At 37.8% G+C, this 12,130-nt stretch overlaps 1 protein-coding gene across 1 annotated transcript in view; it reads left to right on the top strand.

Annotated features, from left to right (window-relative positions):
* The window catches only part of GMDS (GDP-mannose 4,6-dehydratase), a 596,996-nt gene that overhangs the window by 295,194 nt on the left and 289,672 nt on the right, over positions 1-12,130 (top strand). The window contains exon 7 of the mRNA XM_040644987.1: positions 5,401-5,528. Coding sequence (XP_040500921.1) covers positions 5,401-5,528 — 128 coding nt within the window. The remainder of the gene's footprint in view (positions 1-5,400; positions 5,529-12,130) is intronic.

Here is a 12,130-nt window from a genome sequence, read left to right as displayed (position 1 = left end):
AAACCATAAATACATGCGTATTATCTAAAGAAGAGATCCAGGGAGTGATTCAGATTAATTTAGGCAAACTTACAGAGTTAAAATAGAAAGGAAACTTCTTTTATCACTTTAAATTAATCTTTTACAACTGGAGACTATTTGTTGTGCTCATGAAAGATATATCATTACCTTAAGATGACACTAAAATAGCGTAACAATGCTTGATTTATGTTTTATCATATTTTCTCAAATATTCTAACCCTTATCATAGATTGAGTGGCCCACAAAAGATATGCCTACTTCCTAATTCTAGGAATTTGTGAATATGACCTTATTTGGAAAAAGGGTCTTTACAACTGTAATTAAGTTAAGAATCTTGAGATGAAGGGATTACCAGAGTAGACCTTAAATTTACTGATAAGTGTCCTTATAAGAAACAGAAGAGGTGAAGACACAGACACACAGAGAAGATGGTGTAAAGATGGAGGCAGAGATTGGCATGATGCAGCCATAAGATAAGAATCAAGAATGCCTGGAACCATCAGATGCATAAAGAGTCGAAGGAAGGTCTCTTCTCTAGACCTCCCAGAAGGAACATGGCCCTGTTGAATTTCAGACTTGTGGTTTCCAGAACTGTGAGAGAGTAAATTTCAGTTGTTTTAAGCCCCCTAGTTTATACTAATTTGTTATGGCAGCCGCAGGAAATTCATATAGTCCTTAACAGTTAAATTTATATTTTTCTCAAAACAAAAACAAAAAAATAAAAACCAAGCTAAATTGAATTAAAAAATGTAATTAAGTATCTGCTGTAATGCAGTGTTGAAGCCGGTTTCTCTAGGCATGTCATTTTCTTCCCTTGTTTCTCTTTGAGGTGACATCTAGTTATATGGGACGCAGATGTGGCTTATTTGACTTGGTGTTGACAAGAGGGCAGCTGGCATCCTCAGACTCATGGTACACTCTGCTCACTGCTAATCTCAGCTGCAGTGTTGCTGGTATAAGCTAGTCTCTTGCCTAGTAGCCAAGGAGGTGGTCCTAGTTCCAGGCTTGGCTCTTTTTGGTATCTGCTGCTGATCAAATTCAGGGACTTCTCTTTCCGGTAGGCTCCTAGGGTGATTAGCCTCACTCCACCCCTCCTTGGCATTATGGACTATAGACCCACTGCCTCATCCTACATGTAGTCCATGGCCTACATGGTCTTACCACCAAGACTCAACTACAGGGCATCCTCCCTTACCACCTCAAGCCCATTCAGGGTTGCAGGGCAGGCCTGTTGGCTCTCGCAGCACCACTCATGCCCAGTAAGAGAGCTCGTGTCCCACTCAGTGTATCATGACGCTGCTGCTCCGGGTCAGATCCCAAGTGGCATCCTAAAGAGATTTCTCCAGACTCTCCAGGATGAACTAGGGGGAAGGCTCCTCTTCTCAATGATTTCTTCAACATACTTTACTTGTTATCCCAAGGAGCTCTGTTGGAACATCAAAGACTCACCTCTCCCACCTCTGCTCATGTCCTTCTCCACTGCCCTGGGTGGCCTGGGAACCCCTCCTGCCACTTCTTCTTGTCCTTTCCACAAGAACCACAGGCCACATGCCTGCCCATCAGAACCTGGGAGAAACTTTGGGTTGTGACCACTCTTGGCTTTTGATAACCTAAAATTATTTAGAAAATTACTTTTCCATGAAACCTTGTTTTCAAACTTAACTATCTTGGTACAGAAAACTATTTTGAATGATAGGGATGAATATTAACTTTCTTTTTGACTATTTGAAGTAGATCTCCTAATCTTTTCCCAGACTTGGGCTAACTGTGGAGAAGGTCACTTAAAGACAAATGTGAAAGAAAAAGGCCTTACTATTTTAAAAGATTGATTCCAGTAAGAATATTCAAGACAATAAACATTTGTAACTAGTAGAAGTACTTTACAATGATAGAGTGTTCTACAGCCTTTGAACTGTAGTATCTTATTAGGTCCTTAGTATGGTTTATTATCCCATTTTATAGTAAGGCAACTGAAAAGTTAAAATGCTTATTTAAGATAATGGCACTTATAAAAGGAAGCGAATTATTAATAATTCACGTAGTGTATAACCTTACTTCCAGTGTTCTACCTCCAAGGCCATGCCCTTTGCCTTGGCTTGGATATTAAAGCTGAAGCCTGTTTCCAGGTCCTGAGATGGTACGCCAGTGATGTTCTTAGCCCAGAACCCTCAGTACCCACCCAGACCTGTGCTCTGGAGCTTTCCCCTCATTTGAATACTTCTTGGAGACTCAGCTTTGAGTTGTTCTACAGCGTTGTTTCATCTACATTAACATATGCTGTGATTTGACATGGCAAATATTACTATACTGGTAGTTTACAGAAGAGACTGTAACTTCAGAGCTTTTAACTGATTGGTGCAAAATACTATAGCCAGTAGCTAACAGAGCTGGCCTTTGGTCATTGGGCTAACTTTTCATTTCTTGGTCTTCTTCCTAGCTAAAGTCTTCTAGTTTAAGGCTCTTAGAAATCAAGTATTCATTTAAAATAATTTCAAGAGGTCCATTTATCGTTGTGTTAATAATGCACTACCACTTTAATCTGAGGAAGGATAGCTCCTTCGTTGCACTGTGGCTTAGTGAAAACAGCACAGATGGGAAAGCAAGCAAGACAGGCTTGGATCAGGCTCGCCTACTTGTCCAGACTGTCGGGCAGTTTTGCTGAGCCTCTCTGCCTCTCTCTCTCCACCTGCACACTTGGGATGGTTGGGCAAAGTTACCTCTAGGTCTCACTGTAATATTTAATGATTTTATTTCGTTCTCTCCTAAAAACTTCAGTCTTATGTGATAAGGCATAAAAATGAAGAGAGCAAATTTTTAAAAATAATAATTTTAAGCCTCTCCAAAAATTAATTAGTGAAACAAATGGTAGCAATAATGTTTGAAATTAATCTGAAAATGGAATTTGGAAAACAATTCCATTTACAATAACATCAAAGAGAATAAAGAACTTAGGAACAAATTTAACAAAACAAAAACAAAACTTATTTTCTGGGAACTTCAAAACATTGCTGAAAGAAATTTCAAAAGACTTAAGTAAATGGAAAGACATCCTGTGTTCAAAAATTGGAAGACAGGATATGGTTAAGATGATAGTATTCTTCATATTGTCCTACAGATTCTACACAATCCCTATCAAAATCTCACTTGGCTTTTTTTGCATAAATTAACCAGCTCAACCTAAAAATCATACAGAAATTTGAGGGACTGAGAATAGCTAAAACAATCTTTAAAAAGAGCAAAGTCAGAAAACTCACACTTCCTGATTTTAAAACTTACCATAAAGCTAAAGTAATCAAGAATGTGTGATGCTCTCATGAGGATAAATGTATAGATCAATGGAGTAGCACTTAACGCAACGCTAAAAGTGAGAGCCATTGTCAGAGGTGTTGAGGTCATGATATTGCAGGCTTGTGATAAGGATTTAAAGACAAAGGCCTGCTCAGAACCCCTGCACTGCTTTTGCTTGTGCTCGAAGCACCATCTCTGTCTCACAGCTTCATTAAACCCTTCCTGACCTCAATGCAGGCTGCTTCTCTGGTGGCTGTTTCCTGACCGCATCCAGCCACTGAGTTACCAGACTTGACTGTTTCTGTTCTTGCAAATCTGTCATCTCACTTCTGGCTGCCCTGATTTATTTGTCTATATTACCCTCTCTGTGCTACTTGAAAGTAGGGGCTGCTGCCTCACTCCCAAGTTTTCCAGTTCAGTGCTCTGTGCATGGCAGGTGCTCAGTTAATACTGTTTGAAAGACTAAGCAGTAAGGGTAGGGCCTAGATAGATTGTTTGAACATGGTCACATACTTCCATAGGAGCCCTAAACATTTGCTTACCAGTAAAGAGAATAACCGAACTGTTTTATGTTGGGAACTTCATCTAATTATATGGCATGGCTAATTTATCTAGTATATTTGGAATGATAGTATAGTCCTCTTATTAAAATAGAAAGGTAGACATCAAGAAATCTACATTTAATTATAAATTTAAATTTGTTACAAGTCAACAGAGAATAAAAGATTGCTAATGGGTGGCAGATTGAGAAGGATTGCTCTTATTAAATATTCCTTCATTTCAAAAGGTTCTTTTTTGAAGGAGCACTGTGTTTTATAAACTGCCATGGAAGAAGCATGGCATACTCTATAGCTGCTAAGAGAAACTAAAGCTTTTAGATTTCCATGGAAATCCCATTGTCCTTTTTAATGACGGCACTGGTATAGATGTGTATACCAGCTTTTGTAGTAAGTCATCTAGTATCTGTTTGCCCTTGCCCTGGGCTGTGTTCGTGCCAAAATTTAGTAAACCTCTTTCAAAAAATTCCCCTTATCCCTGTGCCAATTTCTCTAAAAGCCAAAAGCTTTCATCATAACTCACCTCCCTGCTTAATCTGCAAAAGAACAAAGCTAAAGTTATTGAAATGTGATAAATTATGATAGTAATCTATCTAAACTGTATGCAGCCATTATTGACTTTATGTGTGTTATTACCTTGAGAATTTGGCATTACCTGGTGGTGCTTGTGATAACCTTACCTAGAAACAGAGGCATGGGTAAAATCATCTCAGAAGTGTCTTTTAATTTTATCCTTCTCTGTAATCTTTTTCCAAAGTAGAGGCTTTCATTAAAGACCAAAGAACAAAAAACAATTTCACTTCTTTCTTCAATATATGGTCCCTTTCATCAATTGTTTCAAAATATTTATGCAAAATTCAGGAGACCATTTCTGTACATAGCACACTAAAGTGAATTTGGAAGGTGGCATTTCAGTAACTATAGTACAGAGAAACTTTTGACTTGAAACTGTGTCATAATTTATAATTGGATAGCTCTGCAGATTTCTGAAGAAGAATGATCACCACTTATTGGCAACCCAAACGCATTTCTTGTTTGTTTCCTTTAACTAGTTATACCCGGTGAGCTAAGTTACTCTCCTCTCTCTTTCCCCATGAGCCCCAAAATAGCTTTATTAATAGGAACATATGCTGTTTATGTTCTTTAAAAAAATCAGGGTGGTCTTAGATGTCTGTCTTCCATTCTGGCATTTCCCTTTATACAACCCTTTTGAATTTTCTGTTTAAAAACTGGCATTCCAATAGCTTTTCTTTGGCCTAATGCCTGGGTCACATATAGCAGCAGCAAATTAGGAATGTTAAGACGTCCCCCAAAGAAAAATGTTTGTTATGAAAGTAGAGCTGATGTGACACTTAGAATTAGAGCTTCTTAACTTATCTAAATGACAGTTAATGATCGTTTTCTTTTATTCTTATTTTAAAGGAGGGGGATAAGAATGAAAGAAATGCCCAGAGGCTGAGAGTGGGTTTGGTTCACCAAACTGTTAAATGTCAAATGTGCTATACTGATAATACACCTTTTTATCTCTTTTTAGGAGCTAATTTTGTTACTCGAAAAATTAGCCGGTCAGTGGCTAAGATTTACCTTGGACAACTGGAATGTTTCAGCTTGGGAAATCTGGATGCCAAACGAGATTGGGGCCATGCCAAGGACTATGTAGAGGTAGGAACTGACTCATTATGTTCTTAAAAATACCTGCATCAGTTGGTGTTTTCAATGCCAGCCTCTAGTGGAAAAGCATGACCTGCAAAAAGTGGTAGCATATAAAATTTTGCTAATGCAGATATGTTTAGACTCTTACTACTTTCAGTTTAAGGCTCCACTTTTCAACTTTACTTATAAATTACACTGAGTGTTCCTTGATTGTGGAAACCTCTCACAATTGTTCTTTTTGTTATTTAAAATGTAGGTGTCGGTCATTCATTTGGACGATGGGTGAAAAAATGTTGGAGTAGTGTTCTTTTCTTTCTAAAGCTTCTTTCTGCTTCTCGCTTTTTGCACCTTCTCCCTCCTGCCTGCCTAATATGTATCTAACTAACTGTGGAAGAATTTTTAGGTATAAATGTGCAGTTCTCAGAGCTTCAAGAAATATTACTTAATTTCAATTTGTATAATCCAAGACTTTCAGATTTACATTATGCTACTAAGGTACTCTAAGAGTAATATTCTTATGGAGCTTTTGGTTTCTGGTTATTACCTTACACATTTCTCAAAGTATGACTTTGCATACCAATGAATTTTGTTCATTAAATAGAGAATTGCTAATAATGATACTATTGCATAATACTGGATATAGTTAAAGGGAAATTCAAATTTTCAGTCTTGGGACTTACATACACATTAAATTTTGGTTTGGGTTAGATATGTTACATGTATAAGTAGTGTGATTTTTCTTTAAGCAAATGGTTATATTTCACCTTTCCCTGATCTGTATGCTTTTAAATATCTGTGGTGGTTTCTGTGGCCAGACATGAAGGAGCATGTTGGTAACATTGTCTTTTTCCCTGGAGTCCGCTTGTCCTTGTTTAGGTGCTTACAGATTTCCTGTGTTCAGGAAACTATTTCTGTCCTTAATGATTCCTCTCTGGGAAACCGGATCTGGCTTCCTTGTTCATTGATGCGATTCAAAAAGAAACTTGAACATTTAGGAAAGAAAGCAAACAAGTGATTTACTTGCTACCATAGAGGTTAAGTCTCGGCAGTGTTATTTTTTTTATTTATAACAATTAAAAATGTATACTTGAACACCTAATACTGATTTATATTATGGACAAAAAAATAGCTCTAATTTTAAATTTTGAACAGTGTAACATTTAGATCATTTCAGTATGTTCTTCAAAGCTGTCATTACAAAGAGGCATTATTTTATGACAGTAGACATTAGATACATTTTAAGAACATTATATTAAAAAATATGTAAGGCCACACTCCCAGAAATTCTAAGAAGTAGGTGAAAGGAGATGTCATCAATAGATGCTGAAATTCTGTTTTGTCTAACCTATATGACCCAACCTACTTAAAAATATGAGGCAAGTTTTATAAAAATGGTTATTTTTTTCAAAAATATCATTCTAGCTATCTATCTGCATATACTTAGAGCAATAGAAAGCTATATAGGTATCCTTCTTTTCCAAACTCTTGCTCTCCAAATTCAGAATGAAATAGATCAAATTCCATTCTATTTAATTTTATTTTTTTGCGCCAGGGTAAAAAATTTAGTTTTTATTAGAACTCAGAAATAGGGGTGCCTGGGTGGCTCAGTCAGTTGAGCATCCGACTCTTGGTTTCTGCTCAGGTCATTGTCTCAGGGTCATGAGACGGATCCCTGAATCAGGCTCCATGCTCAGTGGTGGGGAGTCTCAGAAATAGATTTTGATAGTGAAACAGCATACCAAATGTTAATAATGCTTATTACTGGTTATGCTTATTTTCCTCTTTATATTTCTTTATTTTCCATATATTTGAAATGAATGTAAACTTTTTCAATCAGAAAAAAAATTAATGACATTTTTAAAATAGGCCAGAAAAAACCTCACTACACTATTAAATAAATACATAAGTAATGAGTAAGTCTTTTGTGAGCTCAGTGGAGCTGAAAGAAGGACTGTGCGATCATCTCACTCCCAAAATGCCGAGGCTAGTATTGGTCCTAGGTGTAGCTCAAACTTGGAAACAAAGGGGCCACATTTGTTTTCATTTAAAATAAATGCATTTTGTATACATTTTGGCTCAAAGACTTCAAAAAGGTCTCCCCAAATGCTGTTTTGAAGATTCCTTGACGGGATGGTTGTCAGTACTGTGAGCCCAAGAAGCCAAAACATCCATGCAAAAGTAAAATGTTCTGGCCTTTCAGTAAGAATGTAAAATTTTCAGATTTTATGGAGAAACAGACATACAAAATTAAGTCATTCTCATTGGCATTCAAGACTTGATTTGTTCCACAATACAAGTAGGTTTTGCTATGAAGGATTTCCCTGGGGTTCAGACGGTAACACATGTTGATGATGTAAGAAGAAGCATTGTATAGTTCTCATTTATGAGTCCTGAAAGAAGTCTAAATTTCTTGATTTCTAAAAAAAGTGTCATTACTAAGTAAGAATTCGTAGCTTGTTATTTCCATTTTAAGAACTATCACCATCCCTTGCATTTCTAAATGTATTAAAATGTGGTTACTTCGCAGACTTCTGACTAAAAGTAGATGTTGCCAAATTAAAGTCAACAAGGATAAGAATGAAAAAAGAGAAGCATTGTTTGTTTAAGGTATATCTGCATCCAGGCACAATAATCAGCTTTAGAATAAAGAAGCCTTGGCAAGTACAGATCAAACAAGTCATAATAGCATTTTATTTACACACGTTTTAATTATATAATCTTTCTCATTTATACACAAACATATTGTACTGGTAAATCTTTAGATTACGTGACTTATACTTTTTTACTTATGGATGAACTTCCACAATGAAGAGTAGAGAGCGTTTGACAAACAGAGCATAGGGATCCTAGCTGTGTCAGCTTAGGGTGCTATATCTCAGTTTACCCATCTGTGAAAAGGGCATAATAACAACCCTGTAAAAAATTAGCATGAATGTGCTGTACGTTCATGATTAGAATCTAACTCTGTCTTGTAAACAGTTTTGCAACAATTTATACAAAGCCATTTCCTGTTGCTGATTCAGGTTCATTAACATCCATTTATAGTCTTGTTTCCTAGATCAAAATGATTTAAAACTTAATATGGGTGGGTAAGCAGTATTTCAGCTTGAAATGAAGAATATAAAAACTGTATTAAATTACATTGTACTTCAGGATAAAGAAGTTATAGGCAGTTACATCTTTTCCAATATTTTATTATAAACTTATAAGATTGTTGAATGAATTTTACCATGAACAGTCATATACCCCCCCACCCAGATTCTATAATTAACATCTAACAATTATTGTTGCAATTTGAGAAAAATATCACTGTTTTAAATACTACTGTAGTGCTGATGGGTCAGAGCTCTAAATAGTTTACACAACACAGGTTATCAAGAATTTGCACTTCTTATGGGATGTAGTCAGTTGACAATTCAAACTTTTAAAATATTTTTATCTTCTTACATAATTATATGACCATCTCACTCTGTTTTCATGCCCGCGGCCCTCCACATACATTGAAGCAACTCCTTATATTCATGAGAACACACTGGCGGCTGTATACCACATCCCAGCAAATTCAGGTAGTCAACATTATACCAGTAGTGCCTGAAAACTGCGAAGGAGAGGACCTCTAACTTCTCTAGGGGGCATTGGTCTTTCCACATATCTTCTATTCAGTACCTACCATGGTCATGGTTCTAGTTGCTACACATTACAGTCTATTAAACTTTGTCTAAAGCCCAATAAGCCTGCACGATGCTAAATTGCACAAAGGTAAGCAGATTTCTTTATTGTAGTACTGACTTCTCCAAACTTAGGATATATGAATGCACTGTGGCCTGCTAAGATTAATAAAGGCTTCTCAAACTTATTTAACTTTGCCACCCTTTTAATAAAAAATATATATTAACATCTAGCAGTGCAGAGCTGGAAAATGGTACCATATGTTTAAAATTAATGGTAACGGTTTGGTTAACAAGGTCCCAGTGTGATCCCACCTTGATAAAACTAGCTAGAACATAACTATAGCAGGAAAGTATTGAGAGGTGAGCTAATTGACAAGGGCTGGACTGAGAGTATCTTTAAGTTTTTACCACTCATAAGAGGGTCCTTGCTCTTGGGATACATGGATAATCAAGAGACCTAAGTCTGAGCTTTTTCCAAGACTCAGCAAAAAGCCATTTAAAAAATATCATGAGGTTTTACTGCCAACAATTGACCATACAGGTGCTCCTGAAGAGTTCTCCTGGCCCAAAGGCAAACCAGGGATGTTCAAATTATTAGGGGAGGAGTTTTGAGATTCATCTGAATTTTAATATAGTGGTCTCTCACACATACCTCTTTCTTTTCTCCCGCCCTCCCTCCCTTCTTTCTTCTTTCTTTCCTTTCTTCCCCCTCCTCCTTCTCCTTCTTTTTTGTCAGGGATCATAGATTACTTTTTAAAAAGCTAGTTTTAGGGAAAAAATAATAAAAACTGCCAAATGTTGGGCACTCATTATGTGCCAAAAACTTTACTGAGGACTTTATATCCGTTATCTTATATGATACATACAACAGTCCTTTAGGATGAAGGAACTGAGGGTTGGAGAGTTCAGGGGATGATTTGCCCAAAGCCGTGGCCAGCAGAGGTGAATGAAGCCTGAACTCTAACCCAGGCCTGATACCTCAGCCATTGTCAAACCACTAATTCACATTGATGTGAGGGGAACAGCGACATAAGCAGTGGGGTCTGGCTAACTTTCCATTTCCCAGAGAGACAAGACATTGAGCTTCTCTCCCTTTTCCCTTTATGCCATTTATAGTCCAAGGGAAGAGAAGTATCTGGAGGAGAGCGTGTGGCTGAGGCAGCGATCAGGTCTTGCTGAACCCATTATATTGACTATATTAGGCAAAGACTCAGAGAGGATACGTTTGGGGAAAATGAGTAGTTAGGTGTCCTTCCCTAGCTGTCCATTGTTGTCTACATGACTTAACTTTCTGTACAGCTTTCAGTTCTCCATTCATAACAGAGACCTGGGGAAAGCCAGGGAGCCTCGGGGGCGGGGAGGGGGGGTAGTAGACAGTTGACAGAGCTGGGGAGAATTAACCAGTGTTTTCCCTTCCCTTCTTCCTCATCTGGCAGGCTGCTGCTAGCATTTTGCATCCTGTGTTAATTCACACAAATCTGGAAGAAAAGGATGACATTTAAACTTTCTGAGATTTTATTTAAGGGAAAGCTTACTTGTTGCAACGTCAATGAACTGTTTGTTTCAATTTTTTTTTTGTTCAGGAGGATAGCTCGATTTCTTGTTGTGTTTGAATTCTCTCAAGTGTTCGTGGAGCCAGAATCTGTTCTTTAGATAAGGCCTCACTTAGCAGAAATGCAGAGGGTCATAGTTGCCTTATTTCCACTGGCCAGGTCTTGAGTGATTAGGGATGACATCACAGGAGTGGCCAAGCCCCCAGATCCCAGAAACACTAGGGTCTGTTTAAATTGTTGTCTCAGTGAATGAAGACTACACGAGGGGAATTTCTAGGATGGATTATTCATCAAGTTTTCATCCACAGATAGTTAAGAAACAAGGAGGAGGATGCATTTTTAGATCATATTTTTGTATTTTAAAAATTTAAAATTGAGCATCTGACATTAAGTTGGAAAAGTAGTTCTTGGCAAATGTGTATAAGTGTGTTTATGTGGAGAGAAAGAAGGAAAATGAATATGGAGCGGAGTTGCAAATTCAGTAGATACAGTGCCTGTGGAAACGGATTATGAAACTGTGTAAACGCCATTGAAGTCCTGATGGGTAGCAATTAACCACATTAAGGTAGAAGCTTGTACTCCACCCTTACTCACTCCCACTGATGCTAAGTGTCGTCATACCGCTGTGGATCATGAAATGACTGCTCGTACCTGAGAAAGTCATGGTTCTAGTTCTGAGAATAGTCCTAGGAAAACAGTATAAAAAACCTCCTGTTACTCTCACATTATCACACTCATTTACTTATGTCTGAACTGTACCGTGAGGTTCGGGAGCTTTCTCCTTCCACCCCCAGCGGGGCCTGCCCGGTGCCTGTGTGCTGTTCCTCATCCTGGCTGAGCGGCCCTTCCTCCGCTCGCCTCTGTCCTTCTTGCTTCTCTCTGTCGGCTCTCCTTTCCCTGGTGCCGCCCACTTCACATCTGCCTCTGCCCGCAAATGAAAACTGGCTATTTAACTTTAATAACAAGACTGTTCATGTGATATAGACGTAATTACCTCTTGTAAAATATGACATCACCTAAATTTAGTGATGATTTTACCTCAAAAGGTATATATCTTAATATTAAATGCTTCATTTTTACATTAGTGCTCTCTGGAAAGGACAGAAAGTATTTGCAAGTATTTCCTACTTTCGTGTGTCCCGTGCCCAGAAAAGCCCATAAATTACTATCTCTCTCATACACACACACACCCCTACACACACACAGAGTCAAAACCCTCATTTTTACATTCATTCTAAAGTACTGTTTGGTTTTATCTTATTTACCTGATTTCACAGGAAATCATTTACTGAAATTACATGTTTTGTCCTCACAGGGCCTGGGCCTGTGGTCCTTTTCTGTGACTTTCTCAGACCACTTAAGGGCCTCTTGCTGCTATCAGGAGCCC

This window comes from Ursus maritimus, unplaced genomic scaffold, assembly GCF_017311325.1.
Source record: "Ursus maritimus isolate PB19 unplaced genomic scaffold, ASM1731132v1 scaffold_30, whole genome shotgun sequence".
In the NCBI taxonomy this organism is placed as follows: Eukaryota; Metazoa; Chordata; class Mammalia; order Carnivora; family Ursidae; genus Ursus; species Ursus maritimus.
The sequence above is the reverse complement of the archived record's forward strand: the minus strand, read 5'-3'. Positions and strand labels throughout refer to the sequence as shown.